At 36.8% G+C, this 23,451-nt stretch overlaps 2 protein-coding genes across 7 annotated transcripts in view; both read right to left on the reverse strand.

The window, feature by feature from the left end:
* Nucleotides 1-23,451, reverse strand: part of ank1b (ankyrin 1, erythrocytic b) — an 83,957-nt gene that overhangs the window by 44,326 nt on the left and 16,180 nt on the right. For 5 of the 6 annotated variants that reach the window (XM_089123789.1, XM_089123786.1, XM_089123788.1 and 2 more), the window contains 2 exons: nucleotides 15,227-15,307; nucleotides 8,783-8,884 (listed from right to left, as the gene is read on the reverse strand). In XM_089123789.1, coding sequence (XP_088979915.1) covers nucleotides 8,783-8,884; nucleotides 15,227-15,307 — 183 coding nt within the window. The remainder of the gene's footprint in view (nucleotides 1-8,782; nucleotides 8,885-15,226; nucleotides 15,308-23,451) is intronic. The other variant, XM_089123787.1, reaches the window with a different exon arrangement.
* LOC148970809 (uncharacterized) lies at nucleotides 4-5,030 on the reverse strand. Its single transcript, XM_089123982.1, has 3 exons — nucleotides 4,689-5,030; nucleotides 77-4,566; nucleotides 4-12 (listed from the first exon to the last, which is right to left on the reverse strand). Exons 2-3 carry the CDS (start codon nucleotides 3,926-3,928, stop codon nucleotides 4-6), a joined length of 3,861 nt encoding a protein of 1,286 aa, XP_088980108.1. The 5' UTR covers nucleotides 3,929-4,566; nucleotides 4,689-5,030.

Raw genomic sequence — 23,451 nt, forward strand, 5'->3', positions numbered from 1 at the left:
TGCCTAGATGACCTAAAAGAGGATCGTCATGAAAGAAACTCAAAAGTCTAGCACGTAAAGAACTGGGTATCCACACCTGGTAGATGGTACGGTGTGGGAGCTGAACTATACGATAGACTTTGTCCTCAATGATGGTCAGAGTGATAGAGGAATTAACTCTTTTCTTTCCATCTTCCAGAATAGACTGATACAATGCTTGCACTTCTGCATCCTCTTGTTGGGCTTTCCATACCTCATCATCCGTACAAGGAAAGACAGGCACCTCCTTCTTTTTGGTGGATTTTAACACTGTGGCACAGGTTGACAGGAAAGGTTGGTCTAATGGAGCACGAGAAAGGGCATCTGGAACTGTATTGTATTTTCCTTTCCTGTATTCGACAGCAAAGGTGAATTCCTGCAAACGTAATGCCCAGCGCATAAGTCGTGTGCTAGGTTTGTTGGTCTTAAATACCCAAGCTAGTGATGCATGGTCAGTTACCACTGTGAAATAACGACCTTCCAGGTAGTACCGCCACTTCTCCAGGGCCCAAACTACAGCAAGACATTCTTGTTCTGTTGTAGAGTAATTACGTTCTGCCTTGTTTAGAGTCCGACTGGCGAAGGCCAGAACTTCTTCAGATCCTAAACCTCTCTGCTGGACAAGTACCGCTCCCAGGCCAATGTCACTAGCATCAGTGTATACCACAAATGGTAAGTCAAAATTAGGATGTCCTAAGATTGGTGGCTTCACCAAATGCTCCTTAAGGGTGTCAAAAGCAGTTTGGCATTCAGATGTCCATTTAAATCTAGCTCCTTTTCGTTTCAAGGCAGTGAGAGGCTCTGCTGTTTTTGAGAAGTCAGGTACAAACCGGTGATACCACCCTGCCATTCCTAAGAAACGTTGAAGGGATTTCAGATTAGATGGGACAGGAAAGTTTTTAATGGCTTGAGTCTTTTCAGAATTTACTTGAATGCCTTCAGAAGAAACCACATGGCCAAGGAATTTCAAGGTCTCTTGAAAGAAATTACTTTTTTTCATATTCACAGTGAGTCCTGCATTTCTCAGTGTATCCAGGACAACTTGAAGATCATGGAAATGCTGTTCTTTTGAAGGAGAAAAAACAATAATGTCATCCAGATAAACAAAACAGGTCTTGCCTCTGAGATCTCCTAACACAGTCTCCATCAGCCGTTGGAACGTGGCAGGAGCATTTCTAAGCCCAAATGGCATTACCTTAAAATGAAATAGCCCATAAGAGCACACAAAGGCTGTTTTGTCTCGACTTTCTGGATCCATTTCAACTTGCCAATAGCCACTGTTTAAATCAAGAGTAGTGAAAATGCCAGTGCCTGCTAAAGATTCTAGAATTTCCTGAATTGTGGGTAAAGGATAGGCATCACTGTAAGTAACAGCATTTAACTTTCTGTAATCAACACAGAATCGCAAGCCTCCTGATTTCTTTGGGATCAGAACTACTGGTGAAGCCCAAGCGGAAGAGGAGGGCTCAATCACTCCCGTAGCCAACATCTCATCAATTAGTTCCTTCATGATCCTCTGCTTAGTAGGTGAAACTCTGTAAGGCTTCTGCTTCACAGGCATATCATGGGTAAGGAAAATTGTATGGTTCAACAACTTGGTCCGGCCCAGTTTTGTTGTACACACATCCAAATTTTGTTTCAGCTGTTCCTTGAATGTCAGTTTTTCATTTTCTTCCAACTGAGCATTTTTGACTGCTTGTAATATTACTTCCTCAGAAGGATTTGGAGACAATAGTGTTGGGGCTATAGTTGTAATTAAGGCAACTTGCCGTTCTGGTCCCCAGTCATGCAGTTTTGGAATGTCACTATCGAAGGTAAATCTGTCTTTTTTATAGGGTTTGAACCAATAGGTATTGGTAGATACATCAATCTGTAACCCACTCAGAAACAGAAAATCAAGTCCCAGAACAGCAGCAAAGGCAAACATTTTATCAGACAACACTACGGTAGGCAACACCCAGTGACGACTGTGTAGCTGGAACTCCATCTCAGTCCACCCAAGTGGTTGCTTTGCTTCCCCATCTGCCAAGTACAATGGTCCTTCCTTCCAAACGTTCAGTTCTTCCTCTGGGTTTTTTAGAGTTTTCCAAAGTTTTTCAGAAAGAAGAGTAAAAGAAGAGCCTGTATCCACAATAGCAGTTCCTTTCCACTGACGTAACGTTAAGGGAACAACTAGTTGGTGAGGACTTGAATTTCCAGTGGCCAATACAGGGGTTCTATAAAATTCAGTATTAGGGTCTTTGGTATCTCTTTTAGGTGTTACGGTACTTACAGTAGGATGATTTTGAGGAACAGGTGCATCCCTAACAACAGCATTTGGACCTTTCGAAAATTCCTTATTCCTTTGGGCATTAGGGTGACGACAGGTAGCTGGTGAATGGGCCCCTTTGCATTTCCAACAGAACAATTGTCGCGTTCTATCTTGTTCAGGTTTACCTGAATTTTGCTGGCTCTGGGTGTCTGGTTTGGAACCTTGGTGAAACGTTTGGTTAACCTTGTTGGTGAAACGTTTACGTTGTTCATATTGTTGTTGATTGTCTTTATCCTTTTCTAATTGTTGTCCTAGACGAACCAATTCCTCCACAGAAGAAACTCTATGTCGAAGCTGACTTGCCATGCGGGGATTGATGTTTTTCAGGATGAGTTTGATCACTTCTTCATCATCAATTTCAGGCTTCCACCGTCTGCAAAGAGAACGATACATGTATGCAAAGTCTCTTATACTTTCATTTTCTCCTTGTATTCTATTACGAACTCTTTCTGCCAATTCATCCCCATAATCTTCAGACAAAAAAGCTGAAAGAAAGCTAGTTTCAAACTCAGTCCATGTATGAATGGACCCTCGAGCTACATCCCACCAATCTCTGGCAGTCCCGTGCAGTACATTTCGAAGGGTGGCCATCAGTTCTTCATTTGATAGAGGAAACATTGCTAGAAAATCTTGACACTTTTCAGTGTAAGTTAAAGGATCTGGGTCATCCTCTTTCCGACCGAAGACAGGGAATTCTAGCTTAATAGGACTATTTCCCACATATCGTCGACTGATGTCTCCGGGTAACAGTGTGTCTGTGAGCCCCCTTGAACTCCTGTCAGGAAGCCCGGTTTGCATGGTGGACTGAAAAGGATACGATTTCTTTGTAACATCGTGTACATTAGTCACAGGGGAAGGTTGAGGGGAAGATGCTACTTGAGAAGTATTCCCATGGGCTTGCATGCTGGACTTCAATGAAGCCAAGTCCTGAGACACAGCGTTCACTTGCTGAGTTTGAGCTTTAAATTCAGTCCGAAGATCGTCAATAGCTGTCCTTAGGGGCAGAATAATGGCGTCAATATCCTTTAAAACTTGGTTCTGGAAACGTTCCAATCGCCAATTGATGTTAGCAGAATTCTGAGTTTGATGATACTCCAATTGCTTTATCATTTCTTTTTGCAAATCCTTCTGCCCGTCAACATACAACAGTCTCAAATCTTGATTGATTGTTGTTAAGGTATTCATAAGCTCTCCTTTGACGTTTTGTTGTTCCTCTTTCATTTTTGTGAAGGTTTCAGCAAGGAGTTTCTGGAGTTTAGCTTGATTGGATATAATATTGGACTCATCAAAATCCCTGACATAGACTTCTCTGTGTTTAGGAAGGTCCACAAAGCTTGGTAGTAAGCGAGGGGAAAGTGCAACGTCATCACACAATTCCATATCAATTAAGGAACGAGTTGTAAGGTTAATTGAAGAGGGTGGGGGGTCTTGAAGAGGACTAGAAATCTGTGGTACATTCAATAAGGAAACATCCTCAACATCTGAATTCATTTCTGGAATGAACCCAGTATCCAGTACTGGTAATATATGGTCATCTTGCAATGTAGGAATAACATCCCTTATGACAGAAGGGGTAGTAGAAATGTCTGAGACCTCCATTTGAATTCACAAAAAAAATAATAGCTTAAAAAAAACCTTCATCCAATTTAAGTCCCATCTGGGGTGCCATTTTTTATGTAACGGATTGACCTAATTGACTGGGGTGCCAAGCAGGTTTTTAAACCTACTATATTTTGTTTAGTCAGTCAACCTTACAAAGGATTCAGACATTTAAAAAAACAAATAAAGTAGAACCCTTAATATGTGGATGAAGAATTAACAACAGCAGCAATAGGCTCAATTCATATAAACTGTTATTAGTTTTTGTTGATCAAGATAACATTCAGTGAGAAAAAAATAACATTAATGTTTCACAAAGGCAAAAAAACAAACAAACAAAAACTAAATCAGAAACCAAAAGTTCTTCAAGTTCTTCAAAAGTTCTCCAACAACTCAAATACTCAATTCCCAAGTCTGGGGTTCATTTAGTTCATTTACCATGACAAGTATTCAAACAAAATCAGATCTGCTCATTCAAAGTCAGATTATTTTCCTTTCAACTCATTGAGGGTGTAAACACCAACAGTTTCACAGTTCACATTAACAGCTCTTGACCAAGTTCTCAATTCAGCATAGTTTTTGTACATGTACTTAGACCTTTCAGAGTCCATTCAGGCCAGCACTGAGCAACCAGTCCACTGTGCAGTTGAAAAAGAGTTCTCAGCACTTTAAACCACAGTCACAAAGTCTCATGCCAAAAAAGTCTCAACTGGCAAATCCAACATAAGAATATGAAAAAAGAGAAAAGAAAAAACAATACTTGGTTGGTTTGTCCAGTCAGTCAGTTAGCGAAATGATCAGTCCTCCATTGTTGTTTGAACCATTAGTAGTATCTTTGAACATCCAGGAACATCCAAAAGAACCATAAATCCCAAGGCAAATCAACAAAATGTTCCTTTTACCTCACAGGGTTTTTGTAGGGATTAACTTCCCACATCTTTCCACTGCACAAGGTCTACTCAAACTGCCATCTTCCTACTCTTTTAAGCCATGTGCTCCACACATCATGTGACTCAGTGAATCATGTGACTGAGAACATCATGTGACTGAGAACATCATGTGACTGAGAACATCATGTGACTCAGAGAATCATGTTCGTCACAACGCTGTTAAACAAGTAACCTGACTCTAGGCCAAGAGAGAAGGACATGAATAGTTGAAATAAAGTCATTATTTTTGTTGTTTTTGCGCACAAAAAGTGTTCTCGTCGCTTGATAAAGTTAAGATTGAGCCACTGAAGCCACTTGGACTATTTTAACGATGTCTTTAATAACTTTTCGAGGCCGGCAAGTTTCAATCCCTTAAGAAGCCTATGGACTAGTATTTAGGAGTGATCCAGCTCTCAGATTTCATCAAAAATATCTTAATTTGTGTTCCGAAGATGAACGAAAGTCTTACGGGGTTGTAAAAACATGAGAAAACAAAACAATTTGTAATTTTTTCTGATTCTTAGATTATTTTTTGGCTATAAAATCATTAGATGTTTTAGATAAAATGGCTAATAACATTAAGGCTATTTACAGCTGTTAGTTCATCACCTATAAAAAAAAGACAAACAATGAAAAGACCATAAATTGTCTAAAAATGTCATTAACAATAATTGCTTTAAGCTGAGGTGGAAAATAATCACACGCTCTGAGCTTTAAAAATGCGGTTTTTCTGTTTTTCAGAATTTTCTCAAGTCCCAAAGCATTTGCCGCCTCACTGTCAAAACCAGTCTAAGCACCTCACAGAATGTGTTGCGACAGCACAGAGACATTCACGCTCTGATATCAGCATCACAAACGGGAAGTATACCGTTACTTCAGTTTACCCAAAGACGTAACTATAAAAACCTCCAAGACGCATTGAAATTTAGTCTAGGTTGCATATCGTAGGCCGTGACAGGTTCCAGATGGAATCCTGTTGGTGAATGATGTTATAAGGTGGTGTAGTAGTCAACGTGTGTGTGTGTGCGAGAGCGAGAGAGAAAGAGAGAGAGAATTCAGGATGCAGGCATACAGAGTGGGCGTTCATTTTCAGAGCTTTTCAATGCAGGAAGCCAGCCAACTGCTCAAGTCCATTCACTAACCCGTCTCTGAGAACCAAACATAGCTCTCCTGCAAATATCACAATATGCTATTTAAAGCAGGTAAGCAAGTGTTATGATGCAACTGCTTGCAAAAGCATGACCGGTGAGGGGGTTAGAGGAGGAAGACATGCTGGCTTGATTAATTATGGCAATTTACTGATTAGGGATTGAACACTGTAAACACAGCTGTACTGTCCGACCACAGGAGCATTGGGGGGTTAATACAGACTCGAAAACACAAACTGGCAAAAGCAAACAAACATACACACACAGAGAGATGTGGATCCTAATCTACAATATGATGAATTTATAGCTCTAAATAGCAATTTCTGAATTTAGCCAGTACTATAAATGGGCTTCAAAGTTACTTTGGGCTTTCAAGGCGTGGATGTGAGACTGGTGTTGTCATGACTCATGCAGTTGCTAAACGGTTCTTATATATTTCAAGCATGTTGCTATGGAGTTGCTAGGGTGTTTTGTGTGGTTGTTAGGTGGTTTTGACTCCAAAATATATTAATGATTCTTTTAGGTGTTTTATAGATCACAGAATTGAAAATTGTGGTATTTTCTTAACAAATTTCATGATTTGTGCTTTAATACACCATTCATATCTGTAATAATAGTAATTTGGTAACACTTTACAATAAGGTCTCATGTGTTAAAGACACCCTGTGGTGGCATTCTTTTAAAAAGTCTTTTGAAAGGTTTATGTTGTTGTCTTTATCTGTCGATATGGTGTTTTTAATACACTTTAAGACAAATCGTGTGGAAATTTATATATCAACACCATTGCTGAATATTTTCTTCTTTAAACAGCAGTGAACCAAAGAAAGTCTCAAAACACTGAAACCGCGCTTAACCTTATTTCTATGTCACAAACTTGTAACCAATCCCGTCAATGTGCGGGCGGGGCTTTTCCTATCATTATTTCTAAGAATGCAGATTTTTAGATGGCAGCTGTCTGACTCTGAGATGGTGAAAGGGAACATGATTTGTTTAACATTAGCAACACATTATTAGATGATAGATAACGTAGTCAAACCAAAGGCTAATCATATCAATTACCTTTATGTGTCAACTTTTATTCAAATTCTGAAAATATTACATATAGCATAGAAGGCATGCAAAGAGCACACCCTTTACAGTCACTAAAAAGCTGTCACTCATCTTAGTTTGCAATCTCACTAAAAGTTCCATTTTAATCAATAAAGTTGTCTATACTGCACAATGAATATCTTACTAACAATGTGTCTAAACTTTGTTAATGACGGGATTCGTGAGCATGCTGAACTCAGTGTGAACAAAAACTCTGGCATTTTGACTAATGGATTCTGACTAATTTAAACAAACATGTCAGTGAACACTCAGTGAAAAAATAATATATTGGCTTAGTAAATATCACAGTAATAATTAACTTTATTAACTTAATAAAAACTCCGAATTTCATTTACTTGATTGTTTGAGTTTAACATACCAAAATAATTGACTAAAAATACAGTAATTCATTTTGTCTAAAATTTACAGTTATATTTAAGTTTTTTTGACTAAAACAATTTAGTATTTGTAAAATTCGATTTGTGAAATTGGCTCTGTGAAATTTAGGTGTGTGTGTGTGTTTGAAGTCCAAGTTCCTCCGCAGAGAGCGAGTCGATCTCAAGCACGAGAACCAGCACTGATACGGTGGAAATTGGATACCAGACCGGTTGATTACACTTGAATTACTTTTTAAATTTTTAGTTTTTACGTATCTACTTATTTTTGTTTTATGAGTTTAATGGTGTATAAATGTTAAAACAGTATAAAATATACTGTATTGCTGTACTCATTGGCAATTAAAGGCCAATGTCATGTATAACAGTATGTGGTTGTGTGGAGTATTTAACAAAGGTTTACAGGGAATTAAAAGTTAATATTACTCAAAAATAAAAATAATTAATATTACTCATAAATGTTTAGTTTTCCTTAATTATTTCTACTCAATTTTGTTAATGTACCAAATACAATTACAATTAATCTATTTAATTATTTTTTATTGCATTTACTCAGTTCATATGGTATATGTAATTGATTCAAATTTAATCAATATTTTTAAGTGTAAAAATGTTTCACCAAAACACAAAGAACGCTCTCCAGAACACAAATATGGACTGGAGTGTTTACCAAATCTGTTTCGTTAATATGAAACACTTACAGTATCAACTGAAGGTGCTCTTGCTGTCATTTGAGGGTGTTTAGCATCCTCAAGCACACCGTACTAGAATTGGGCCTGATAATTTACTCTTTTTCTGAATCAGCTTAAGGTTCAAACATATATGGCTGGTTTCCACTTGCCATTGTGTAGTGTTTACTACAGTTGAACAAGTGAATTGGGAAACTGGTGTGAGTGAGTTGAGGAGGGTACTAATTTACATATTCATGGACCTACGTATTCTAAATGAAGCAAGGGTGTAGTTACAGTTTAACTATTTTAAGGCACGAAGAAATAATTTTCACAGGAAAAAACATTTTAATATGTCATTGTGATTATCAAAGATGAGATTAAATGATACAATTATTGACTGCAGGGGGACTTTAACATTATGAATGAACAAAGCAATACTTCTACTGCATTTATTGTATCTGTTTGTTAACAGTTACTGCACTGTAAACTTATATGTACATTTTTATTAAATAATGTTCAGTGTTACCAATTATTTTAAACATTAAACCCTAAGGGTAATACTTACACATACATTCACACACACGCTTGATGCTTGACATTGCAGGATGTTTTTTTCTCTCACCTGATTGGCTATGTTGATGTCTATTCCATTTTTGATATGGTCCAGAGCCTTTTCCAGATTACCTGAGCGTGCAGCACGGAGAAAACTGGTTGTTGTATCCGCCTGAGGGAGAGAGAGAAGAAAGTAAAAATAAATGCAAATCTGAATAGAAAAAGGTTTTGTTAAATTGTCATCATTCTTGCACAAGGGTTCCAGATGTTTAGCACTCGATAAAACATCAGTGATACAGTGTACAGCACTAATTAGAGATTCATTCTGTATTGTATTGAGTATGTGGTTTAAACTGGCTCAAGGGCCACATAACAGCATCCCAACAGTTACAGAATTAGTTTTTTTAAATCATCTCATTTTCCAAAGTTATGAAGTGTGAAGTTATATTTAGGGATGGTTTTGCTCCTAAAGACACAAGGCTGAAGTGTGTTCTTGTATCCCAGCTTATTTTGTAGAGACAAAGTAAGCAGTTTGCAGTGAGCTATCAAAACATTTCAACATCTCGACCATCCCATCATAGTAACATTGAATCAGCAGCAATATCACCCTGTAGCCCAAGAGTGGTTGGCCACTGAAGCTAAGCAGGGCTGAGCCTGGTCAGTACCTGGATGAGAGACCTCCTGGGAAAAAATGTTGCTGCTGGAAGAGGTGTTAGTGAGGCCAGCAAGGGGTCTCACCCTGTGGTCTGTGTGGGTCCTAACACCCCAGTATATTAGAGGGTATGCATTGACAACATTTTCCCTCCGGGAACACGCCAGACTGAGTGGCAAAAGAGTGTGTGACTTGATATGAAGAGTTCAGATGCAAAAGCCTCTAAATGCCATTTGAAATTTTCTTCTTTAATGATGATTTTTATCAAACTTGTATATTTAAGTTCAGTAATTTCACTACTGAACTTAAATATACAAGTTTGATAAAAATCATCATTAAAGAAGAAAATTTCAAATGGCATTTAGAGGCTTTTGCATCTGAACTCTTCATATAGTGTTCCTTACAACTTACCAAAGATCCAGTGAGCCATAAATACTGACATGCAACCACGAATCGAATCATGCAGAATATATATAAATATTGAACTGATGAGTTGTCAATACAATATATAACAATACAATATACAGAGTATGATTTTACCCCTAAATTTAGTGTATTGACACAATATGATAACGGCAAATCCACCTTTCGCTGCCTGGAGTAACGGCAGTCACTCAGGCCGACGGTGACGTCACGCACACAGGCTACCCTCTTTTAGTCCAGTCATTTAAGCCAAAATGGGGGTCAACCTAGAACAAATTGCAACAGAAGCAGACTCAACTGATTTTGTATCCTCGAAAAGCCCAGAAGAACCATATTAGGAGAAAGTTTCGAAAAAGACCCAAATATAGACTATTCATTCGCCTATTCATTCTTTTTCTCACGTGAATAGGGTAAAGATTTGAACCTTTCGATATCATCATGAAAATTACTGAGTTGATTACTTACATCAAGACAAACAAAAATGTATCATATGTTTTTTTTTAATTATTTGTTAACATGGTCAAACGGTGCATAATCTAATTATGTATGTACTAATTTGCATAAATAACACAACATATCTAAACATTAGGTATAGCCAGGTGAAAATGTCTTGTAGAATCTTGTACTAGAGTTTTCAGATTCCCTTCTGCACTGTAATATATCAAAAACAAGAATTTATCCTGCTGCTCTGTATAGAAATCCATGAGTGATATTTTGCGGTTTTCCAACGCGATGACTAATGCAATTTGCTCTGATGTGGTCACAGTTATATTGACTCCTTGAATTGATTTGTCAGATACTCTGCAGTCTAGATATTGTAGATCGTCTCTGCTCTGTTATTTAGAAGGGATGATTGACAGGCAAGTCCCCCCTCCCACCCCAATCAAAACTGTGGATGGAATACTGAGTCACTGAGGCGTAAGAAGTCATTTTCAAGTCTTCAGGTGACATCATAGCAAAAACGTATCCGTCAACATGACAGTGCAGTAATAGTGTGAGTGTGCGCCATCATATCTTACTGAAAACAATCACTTTAGAATCTAATATTTGTTGTGACTAAAATTTCTTTTCCTCTTCTTGAAAAGCCACTCTTTAGCGATCATTATCCACAATCAGCCTGCAGATTTTTTTCACATGTGATTGACATATTCTTTAACTCATCCATCCGTTTTCACACATACAAAACAAACAAGTTTTTTTGGTTCAAGCATTCGGTTAACATATTTGAGCTGGAAATGGTCTGTATGGCCTTTCTGATCCTGTAGCAATTCCCAGAGCACTTGCTCACACATTAGCCGCTTTTTCACCATCGGGACAAACCGGTCTCATTACTTAACCTTTCCATTCTGTGCCGATCTGGCCCAGCCAGTACAGATATGGTTTCATTTTCCACTGTGGGGCTGATAACAGAGCTCTTTGAAATGTAATACAAATGCGTTGGTCGTTACCTTGGTAAAGCAAGAGTTTACAGATAATATGAGATGTAAATAGTAACCAGGCTAAAGAGAAACTGGCAGCCAGGCAACAGACAAGTGACCAACCGGGAATGACGAAGTCACTACATGCATTCTACCAGCACAGTATGGCATGGTTAAACAACCATGCCGAGAATACCAGGCCGAGAACAATAAACCAAGCTCTAGTGGAAATATAACTGTTCAACCCGACGGTGGAAAAGCGGCTATATTAAGTGGGCCACTAACACATTCTGTAGTGTTTTATGGTGTTGAGTTGATGCTTGGTATACAGAGTTCTATTCACCTAACTTATTTGATAGTTCTTGAACAACTTTGAGATGTGTTTTGGGTCATTTTCATCCTGAAAAATGAATGTTCACCTCAAAGATAATTTTGATGGATTGACTTGTCTTTGAGGTGTATTGAAAAGGACATGCTGGTTGATCTTGTCATTGACTTGGCAGCAAATTGTCATTAGCATGAAATTGGCACAGCACCCATGATCATGACACAGCCTTCTTCAAGCATGACAATGTGAATATATTTTTAGTACCTGGTAAACAAGTTAACAAAGCAAATACTTAGAGAATGGACTGAATGTGACACACATACACACACTCTCAAAGTCTGGGGTCAGTATGATTTTTTGAAATAAGTCTCTTATGCGCACCAAGGAAAATATTGTGAACTATTATTTAAAGCTACTATTTTATTTTAAAATGCAATTCATTCCTGTGATGGAAAATCTGAATTTTCAGCAGCAATTACTCCAGTCTTCAGTTTCACATGATCTATGCTGATTTAATGTTGAGAGACATTTCTTTTTATTATTAAAGGGATACTTCAGGATTTAGCATTAAGCTTTGTATTAGTAGGAAACCTGTAGTATTTTCAAATTACTATGCTTTCCACCCTCATATCCCCCTGAGACAAGAGATTTATGTATTTTTTGTCTGAAAAAAATCCTCTGATGACGCAAAAATCGTCATTTTGCATCATCAGAGGATTTTTTGGCCCGAGGCTAAAGACTAAAGTCAGTAGTAGGGGCTGTCCCGCATGTTCTCAACCCACCCATAGAGGGTGAGATCTCACTCACAGAATGTACACATAGTGCCAGCCATCTTTACGTATCCCCTTAATGATAAACAGTTGTGGTGCTAAATATTTTTTTCAGAAACCGTGATCAAATTTTCTTTTCAGGATTTTTTGATGAATTTATTTGACATATAAATATTTTGAATGTTGATTAATTTAATGCATCCTTGATGAATAAAAATCTCTAAAAAATTTTTAATAAAAAAATCTTTCTGACCACAAAGTTTTCAATGGTAATGTATATATACACATACACACATTAAAGGGATAGTTCACTTTGAAATTAATTTTTGATATGTTTAGCTTACCTCAAGGGCATCCAAGATGTAGGTGTCTTTGTTTCCACAGCATTTTCAATTTTGACATTTTTTGGTCAAACCGTTCTTGTCTGTCAGTCCTATTATGCAGGTATATGGGGTCCACCTCAAAGAGCATGCACAGAGAAGTCAAAATTAAACATAATTTAATGACTTGTGAATGTAAGTACACACTGATGGCCTGTACTTGTACTAAACATATTTAGATATATGGGAAATCGCAATGGAAGATCGATATATCGACTTCGATATATCTAAATATATTTAGTGAAAGGTAAAACTTCCGAAATCTCTGTGTTAGGGATGGGACGATAACCGGTTTCACGATAAACCGTGATAAAATGTACTGACGGTTAGTATTATCGTTTAAAATTTAATTATCATTAAAACCGTGTTTGATTATCGTGATTTTAATAACTCACTGAATCCTGTCGGCCAGTCTGACGCAGGCGCGCAGCACACAATATTTTTTTTAATTACTATTCGAGAAGGAATGGTGGAAGGCAGTGACTGTGCTCAGGAGATTTTTCAGCCTTTTAAAAGGACCAAATCTGAGGTGTGGTCATATTTTGGGTTTTACAAAAGTCCTGAGGGAAACTTGATCGAGGAATGGTCACCCTGTCTGCCGAACAAAAAGTCAATGCAATAGAAACACTTCAAATCTGCCGAGTCGTCTTGTGTGATCATCACCCGAACGCAAGGCAAGTTAACTTTGACCTTAATACCAAAACTACGTCTGGGAAACAATTGGGCACGAAATGTTGTTTTGAGTTGAAACATTTTATGTCACTCACTTGAAATAGACGTGAAGCTTCCGCGAAGAAAAGTTCGTAGCAAGTGGATTTGAGCTAAAGACGAACGAACAACTTCAAACAAGACTATTATTAAGAGTGATATTTTAAGGGATAGTAAAGTATAGACACATCACGTATTAAACCGATTTTTTTTTTACCACATAATTACGGGGACATATTGAATTGATAATGAGATTAGCTAATGTTTTAAATCTTACCTATTTATGAATTCATTTTGTAAAACAATCGTCCAGACAAGATATATCTCACCAATATTATCAAACTCTGTAAGCAATAAATCAACTCTTATTTCATTTTTGCAATACAATCAAAAAACAGAGACGCAAGATGGCAAGTTGTATTTGAATGAAACAAGAGCGCGCGTCCGTTGTGATATGGATGTGCGCTGTGTAATAATGCGTTGCTATTGACGACGGGCATTATAAAGAAGCAAATGCCATAGAATAGAATCTTGCTTAAAAAAACTGCATAGAGAGGCTTGTTTTATTTGTTGTTTGTTGATTTTCAATTATAAAACTTGTTGAAATGTTTTCAGTGTGAGCATCAGTTCTTTTTGAGCACTTTCATAAATTTTTAACAAAACCGTGATAATATTGATAATCACGATTATTTTGGACACTATAATCGTGATATGAAATTTTCATACCGTCCCATCCCTACTCTGTGTAAACAATGCGTGATGTAGACTCGCGAGAGATCACTTCACTCATAACATCTGGTTTTCTAGTTCGGTTCAGTTGGACATCTGATTCAGATCAGTTCGACGGCTGTTAACACGAGGTAAAAACTATATAAACACTGTTCGTTTTCTCGCACAAACCGCTCGTTTCGTGTCTTAGGCCATCAGTGTGTCCTTACATTCACAAGTCATTAAATCATGTTTAATTTTTACTTCTCTGTGCATGCTCTTTGAGGTGGACCCCCTAAAACTGCATTATAGGACTGACAGACAATAACGGTTTGACCAAAAAATGTCAAAATTAAAAAAAATACTGTGGAAACAAAGACACCTACATCTTGGATGCCCTTGAGGTAAGCTAAAACATATCAAAAATTAATTTCAAAGTGAACTATCCCTTTAATTTGATATTATATTACATTTACTATTTTTATAACCAAATCTTTGTCCTTAAAAAATTAGGCAGCAATTAAACGCAAGTTTTCAATTTTAGCGGGTCGATTTTTTCTTTTACACAGTAGCTGAAGCTTGGCCCTCACACAGTGAATTTACTTAATATGTTTTAATAAAAATGTATATATCAGTTTGCATGCTTTCTATTATTTGGCAATGGCTCATTGTAATTGACAAGTCTACATTAGTCTACATGATCCCATAGTAACATCTATAGTACATCTGTTGCGTAAGTGACATTCTGACAGATATCAGCAATCAGAAGAAACAGCAGGAGGACACTCTAGCTTTTACAGCAAACACCATCTGATACACAAAAAACCCACACATCTAAACAAACACCCACCCACTTAATCACACACAGAATCTCATATTAGCAATATAAACAGTCATACACAAAACACAAAAAGAGCTATTTAGAATGGGAGGAAGATAGAGACACTACAGGAACACCAGCGAAGCTAACTAAAGTTATTAGCCACGTCACAACATTCAAACACAAGAACTTCCACCAGCTACACAACCACATGAGAACCACAGACAGAAACGTTTAGGAAGCCACACCAACACACAAGATTTTCCAGAAAGAGGGAAGTGTTGAGAGACAGTTCTAAGATATTTACTCTTCCACCTTGAGGCTCCGACGAACCCTCTCCACTCAAACTACTGTCCTGATGCACAAGCCAGCGCTGAACCACATGAGCCTAGAAGACACCAACACCACAAAGACAGAGCATGTTAATACACACAGACGCACACATGGAGACACATATGGGCAGGTGAAAACACCGAAACTGTGGAAGCAATGGTAAAACAAACAGATCATGAAATGCTGCTCCGTTAAATGAATAATGTTAAACTTCAAGGATGACTATGGCCACCTGAAAATGTTTTCAATTTTCTTAAATCATTTGAATGCAACAAGAAATTGTGCTATAACAAGAAACCGGCTATTGACCTTTGCAAAGGCCCAGGGAAAAGAGTGAGAATTACAAAACAATGCCATATTTTCATTTCAGTCTTGAGAGGGTGAATGCAGAAACCCAGTCGCATTAAAGGGATTCCAGCTCTTGGCGCACTCCAAGACTGGTTGCTTAGCAATTGCTAGGAGAACGATGACATCATTTTAAACATTCTCAAAAGCATACGACTACGAGTGTGACAACTACTGATGCAGGGAACATGTTGACTCTAAGCATACAGCACTGTGCAGAAGTCTTAGGCACACTAGTATTTTCGCCTCAAAGAAATGCTTTTAAGCCAGTTATTTATATATTTTGTTGTAGGATGTTATTTATATATTTTTCAGTAGGAAATATCAGTTTACATTTCCAGACATTAATTGTACATTCCAGAATCCTTGTGCATTCAAAAATTTTACAGGATTAATGGCGCAATTAATGTCTGGAAATGTAAACTGATATTTCCTACTGAGACACTACAACAAAATATATAAATAACTGGCTTAAAACCATTTCTTTGAGGAAAATATACAGCATATATATTTAGGGCTGGGGCAATGATTAATCACGATTAATCGTATGCAAAATAAAAGTTTGCGTTTACATAATATATGTGTGTGTACTAGTGTGTATAATTATTTTGTATATATATATATATAAATACACACACATGCATCTATATATTTAAGAAATTTTTGCATGTATATACTTGACATATATCTTTACATGATTTATATTAAATATAAATATTAATATTGTATATATTAGCAACGCATTTTTCTTAAATATATACACATATGTGTGTGAATTTTTTTATACAAAATAATTATACATTATGTACAATTATATATTATGTAAATACAAACTTTTATTTTGGATGCGATAAATGGCGATTAATTGTTACCCAGCCCTAATATATATCTTAAGCAACTAGACATCATTCAGTTGAGTTTAATTGTGCTTAATATGCAAATAAGCTGTGACATAGTGCTGCAACAACCAATGAGAGTGCAGTTATTTCACACCTCAGAGTCAGACACCGCTGCAGAGTATGAGCGGCTACTAAAAAAAGCTGGATGAAATCCAATCATTTAAACAGGAATCCATGAGAATGGAAATTTTGCTTGAGAGAGGGTGAAAGATTTCACCATTCAGATTTCACAACATTGAGTTGACCAACATAAAGCTGATTCTGCATGAGGAATACTATATGCACATCGCTTCAATACTACCAAATAGACTAATGGTAGTTTGAATGAAGGTGTTAACCAGCCAGAGCTAACTTGGTTAGCTGTTTCAAACTCCTGAAACAAACACCAAATGAACTTTGTTTTGGCCTGATTTTGTTCGAAATGACGTTTGTATATTAAATCGGGAATTTAGATGACACACATCAGTGGAACTGATCATCATTTAGTTATGACAAAGCAATTAAGCACTAGGCCTAGCCTCAGAGGACGAAATCCAGACGACTCTATTGTGAAGGAGAGGCGAGCAAAACCCAGACACACATATAGAATTGAGTTCCTCTTGGCAACTGTCAGTGTAACGTCACATTTCCCATCTATGTGAAGTACAAGATCAGTCAATTAATTAATTTAGCATAATCCCTCATGTATCACGAGGGCAGATTTAGATTAACATGCAGTTCGGAAAGTTAAGTGATGACATCATCTGAATGTGTAATTATGAGGGATATATAACCAGTGAATAGAAAAGGGTCATGGTCACATTTTACGACCTGTCTGGCTTCTCACATGCACACCTTTACATTCTCACACACTCGCTAAAAATAGTGACAAAGACGTCATTTGGAGCTCGACACCAGTAGGCTGAGAATGATGAATCGCAGTAAAGAACCCTCCAGGGTTTGCTTTGAGACCCACTTCTACAGAAAGAGAAACCTACATAGTGGTGCTAGGGTAGCCATTTATAACACACACTCACACATGCAACTGTGACTTTCACGCACAGTTGCACACTTAAACAAACACACAAAATGTTAGATCTCAATACTTTTGGTTTGATTGAATGGTCAGGCAGTGCCAGTGCAACAGCCACTTTATACATGCAACGTCAGAAAGCAGAAATATAAAGCCTAGTAAAACAATCCTAGAAGGTCACAGCGTTCTGCAGATCTATAAATAAAGATCTATAATTACTGCACACTATTATTATCGGCTAACATGACTATGACAATGCTACAATCCATTACAGAGCAGATTCAAATAAATAGTTGTAATTACAGTTTTACAATTAAATTTTTCTTAAAGCTGTTCATCTCTTAAAGGGGCAGTTCACCCACCAAAAATTTTCCCACTTTCACTCCTCTGTGGGCAGGGGCGGAGCTACATGGTGGCCAGGGGGGGCCACGGCCACCATTGGTCAAGGCTCGGCCCCCCTGCCGGCCCCCCCTCCCAACCTCACGGGAAAATAAATTTAATAATAATAAAAAATAAAAATAAAAACTCCAGTAACGGTCTAAAAAGGAAGCTGAAATGTATGCATTTTGTAATCAAGTCATTGATTTGTCACTTGTTGGGTCTCGCCCCCATCAACAGTGCGAGACATGCCTGCATTCTGACAGCGCTTGGGCTGTTTACACCTGGCCACTTCGCGTTTTCTCAGATCGGATAGCTATCTGATTTATCAAAACGATTCCACCTGGTCACATAAATGTGTTTTTGCAAAATGGATATAAATCCGATCTTCAATTCCCGCGTTATATACAGATTTAATGAAGTGCACGTCACCGAAAGCAACAGATATGAGTTGGATTTTATTGATCATCGGCTAATTTCAAAATCAGCAAAGACGGTGATAAGAGAGAGCGGCAACAGAACTGGTAAGATCATTTCGTTTCTTTACTTTTAATGAAGATGGTAGTGTTAATCGTCTGCGACTTACTTTCACTTTGATTTGCGATAGATTGCGGCGCGTTGGCTTGCGTTCAGCCGCTCATCTGATCTGAGGTGATGATGCGCGTCGCAGTAGCGTCGTCATATCTGACTAAAATAGCATGACATGTAGCCTGTAACACGCTCTCACGCGTTTCTTTCTTTTCTTTTTTTTTTTTTTAGCATTTTGGGGAGTATTAACATTTACATATGTGGTTTCAAGAACAAGATGCATTTACACTTGTCCAGTTTCGTCTGGAATGCGGCCCAGACCACCTCCTGAAGTGGTTTGAGTGATCGGATTCAAATCCGTCTCGAATGCGTTTCGGGGGGCATTTACACCAGGTCTTTTCACGATCTGATAGCTATCCGATCACAGAAAACGCATGAAGTGGCCAGGTGTAAACGGCCCATAGGGTTCTTTAATCAACTCCGAAGAACATTTTATGCTAAAAAAGGTTCAAAACTGACAAGAAAGAACCCTTTTGGCTCAAAGGTTTTTTAAAGGCTATTATTCATTAATATATTACATTATTCTGCAACATTTGTAGTTGTTATTAAATTATTGTTTATTAAACTGTTGTAGTAACTTAATATCACATTTTAATCATGCAGATTTTTAGAGGATAAAAAGTGAAATGGCACTCTTCGTCTGATATTGATTAATTACATTTTTTAACCACCATATATTGAATTTTGTGATCATTCACATGCATTGCATTTTAAGGGTTCCAAATACGTAACGCTTTAGAACCTTTTAAGGTTCTATATTGAACCTTTTCTTCTAAGAGTGTAATTGTTACAGCAGACACAAAGCGAACAGAACATTTCAGGGTAACACTTTAGAATACGGTTCCTTCGTTAATGAATAACTACACAAGAACTAATGAGTAACACAATATTAACGATCTTGTAACTATTATTAACTACCAAGAAACTCTGATTAACAAACTAGTAAGTAATAGTGCACAGATGAAAGTGGTAGTTCACTATTAAGTAATCAATAACTTCTATTTTTTTAATACTTCCCAGAGCAGAGAACTACTGAAAAAGTTTATTAACAATCTAGTAACTATTAACTAAAATAAACTCTTATTAACGAATTAGTAAGTAATAGCTCACAGATGAAAGTGTTACTAGATACTTCTGTGGGAATTACTAATTATTTGGATTCGTATTATAAAGTGAAGATCATTGGAACTAACTAGTAATGACTCAAGTGTTACTAAAGACATTTTCTAAAAGTATACTAAAGTTCACCAAAAATCTCAAACGGTTGCACAAATCATGACTAGATCATGTAGTAACACTTGAGTCATTACTAGTTAGTTCCAATGATCTTCACTTTATAATACAGATCCAAATAATTAGTAAGTAATAGCTCACAGATGAAAGTGTTACTAGATACTTCTGTGGGAATTACTATCCGTATTATAAAGTGAAGATCATTGGAACTAACTAATGACTCAAGTGTTACTACATGATCATGATTTGTGCAACCGTTGTAACTTGTTGTATTATCACAAATAAATTGGATGTTGCACTTAAAATGCAATGGTTTACCTAAATAAATTATCGCCTAATATGACAATTCATATTGTGTCTTTCTGTCATTTGCACTAAAAACATCCCTGTCTCATGTTAAGGTCCCTAACCCCTCACATAATGATGACACATTGCACTCGCACATTTATCAATTAGACATTATTAGTGTCATAAGGGAGTTCAATCCATTGTTTATGGCCTGACGAGCCGCGTGTGAGTTTTAGTAGTAGTTTTTGACAATCAAGTGCCACCCCAAATAAAAGACTGGCACAAGCTGGCCCCCCCAGAAATAATGTCCTGGCTACGCCCCTGTCTGTGGGGCAGAAAAGGTGAAAAGTAAAATGAAATAAACTATAAAAAACTATAAAACCTATAAAAAAAATATTTTAAATATGAATTAATAGTATTATTAAAAATTTTAAAGATGATTTTTTTGAAGACTATTCTGATTGCTCTTTTCAATATAATGGAAGTGGATTGGGGCCATCAAGCTCAGAAATAAATAAAAAAAATTACATTTAAGTCTTCTGAAAGTTTTGCGAGGTGAACAACTTAATTTTAAAATGTTATTAGTTGTTTAAAACTTTAAAAGTCTGTACCATAGATATTAGTTTTTGCTATGGAATCAAGAAATATTTCTTTTGGTATAGACTACTGACATTTTGGTACACTTACTTTGAATAATAGACTGTACACATTAACGGGGGCATGTTGCTTGTTCATCACAAAACAGCTTTTGGAAAACAAGGCCGTTTCTCTTTTCATACACAACAATTTCCCTGAAAACACTGGCAGCCGAACAGATCCAGTCGTGACCTAGAGAATGCAAAATCAATAAACAGACCAAAGACTACGCTTAAGTGGGAGTTGATCAAATATTGATAGACACTCAGTGTTCATAGTATTCTTGTTTTGTATGCTTGTATTATTTCTTGGAACATACTCTTGTGTAGCCTCAACATAAATGACTGCACCAAGAGCTGCTTTCATGTCTCTAAAACAAAACAATCATTAATGAATCACAATGACTCTTAAATGAAACAATTCAGCCATTGAAATCAAGACTGACATATCTCATACTCACATTTAAGATGTAAGAAAATGAAATCCTTTAAGAAGGAACTAATGATAACCATCATCAGTATAAGCAACTTCCTGTTTCTTTACCCTGCTAAAATGGAACAACTGAAATATTCATGTGTATGTGAGGCTGCTGTGTCTGCAATCCATTAAAAACAAAACAGACTTTCTCTTAGATTTATCCTCCAACATAAATTACTAAAACACAGAGATAAAGACAAAAACCAACACACACTCTAAAAAATGCTGGGTTGTTTTAACCCAACTTTGGGTCAAATATGGACTAACCCAGCCGTTGGGTTAAATTTTTACATTACATTTTTAACCCAACATTTCGGGTTTGTCCATATTTGACCCAAAATTGGGTTAAAACAACCCAGCATTTTTTTAGAGTGCAAAGAAACTTTGATCTCAAAGACACAGATCTCAGTTCCAGGTACTGACTCCACTATTGCTCACACTGAAAGATGATCTGATGTCCATTTCTAAATTCGGCGACATCCAAAAACGCACATCCAAATGTCAAAAAGCTGACAGTCAGACCACAATGCTAAATTGTTTCAATACAGTGTCAGTTATTCATGTTTTCATTTAAAAAAAACATATTTGCTGTTTAGTGAAGTAATAATTGCTTTTTATTTATATATAAAAAGCGGCAACAGCAATATAATATAATAAAACTCTTTACTCTGTATCATTAATATTAATAATGACCTAACAATGTGTATATATATAATAGCAATATAAATGTAAATGTTTATAATAATAACAATACTGCCTTATTGAACATTGGCGTCTTATTTTTGTTGCAACTATTTAAATACATTACATTAGTAAACATAGGAAATATTGGGGACTTAATTAAAGTAATGAATGACTGCATTAAAATAATGTATTATTTAAATATAGCAATATAATAACCATTAGCTTGTTGATATTTGGATGCGTTAAATAATAATTATAATAGTAGGCTTTTATGGATGCCAACCAAATCAGACGTGAGAGTTGTAAGTATCTGTTTAGTAACACAATAATAAAAAACATCAATTGTATCCCATCCCTCCATTCAACAAATCACTCCTTTTTATTTCTATCTTCTCCTCTCAGTGCACTCCCTCTTGTTAAGCATCTCTATTTCATTCTCTCTTTCTCTATGTCCTCCTACAGGAGCTGCAGATCTTCTCAGTCACAACACATTGCAGCGCCCAGCGCTTCCTCTTCAATATTCATGAGGACTGCAGAAGGCCTGACTGCAAAGCACGCTGGGTAGAGCCCCTCAGAGTCTCCTAATTACATCACCCTTATTGTGCTGACATCCACCTCTGTTTTATCCCTGAATATTAGTCCTGGCTATGAACGTACATCTCATCACTCACACAAAATCCTTATGCACATAATCACACTATTAATGCCTAATTTCCCATGCAGCATTCTCATTATAATCTTGTCATCTCTTTGTGTGTGTGTGTGTGTGTTTTGCTTCTCATGCACATTGACGCAGGAGAGAAAATGAGTGATTAAAAGAGAATGAGGGAGAAATGAAAATAGACTGAGTGAGAAGGACAGAAGGAGAGATGTCTAAGTGTCAGTGAATCGCATGTAAGACGCCAGCACATGGCCAGTGACTCCGCCTACTTCTCCAGGGCCAATCCCTTTCCAGGGGACCAGGAAAGCAGCGACAGGGGGTGGCAGTCTGCAACACACACACACCTGCGCAAACTGAAGCAGACAATGAAAGCATACTAGACATACTATAATTGTATGCAGAATGGAGATAATATGGGTGATGCTTAGAGAGACCAGATTCCGGTTTATAGATGAACTACTATACAAATGGGTGGCATTTCCAATATTAAAGATGGAAGAAAGAACACTAATGACCAAAAGTTTGGATCAGTGAGATTTGTTTTGAAAGAAATTAACATTTTATTCAGCAACGATGCATTAGATTCATTATAAGTGACATTAAAAGGCATTTATAATGTTACAAATGTATAAATTAGATTTTGAATTTCCAATAAATGCTATTCATCAAAGAATCCTGAAAAAAATGTATCACGGTTTTCCACAAAAACAATAAGCAGCACAACCATTTTCATCGCTAATAATAAGAAACGCTTCTTTAACATTAAATCAACATATTAGAATGTTTTCTGAAGGGTCATATGACACTGAAGACTGAAGTAATTACTGTACCATCATAGGAAAAAAAAGATATTTAAAAAAAAAAAATTTGAAAATAATTATATATTTTAATAACATTTTACAATACAATAATGAGTGAGCATAAAAAACTTAAAACCTTTTTACCAACCCCAAACTTTTGAACAGTAATGCAGTTCTACTGTGTTCACCAAACAGCTT

Source organism: Pimephales promelas, chromosome 19, assembly GCF_988280905.1.
Source record: "Pimephales promelas chromosome 19, fPimPro1.hap1.1, whole genome shotgun sequence".
Classification (NCBI taxonomy): domain Eukaryota; kingdom Metazoa; phylum Chordata; class Actinopteri; order Cypriniformes; family Leuciscidae; genus Pimephales; species Pimephales promelas.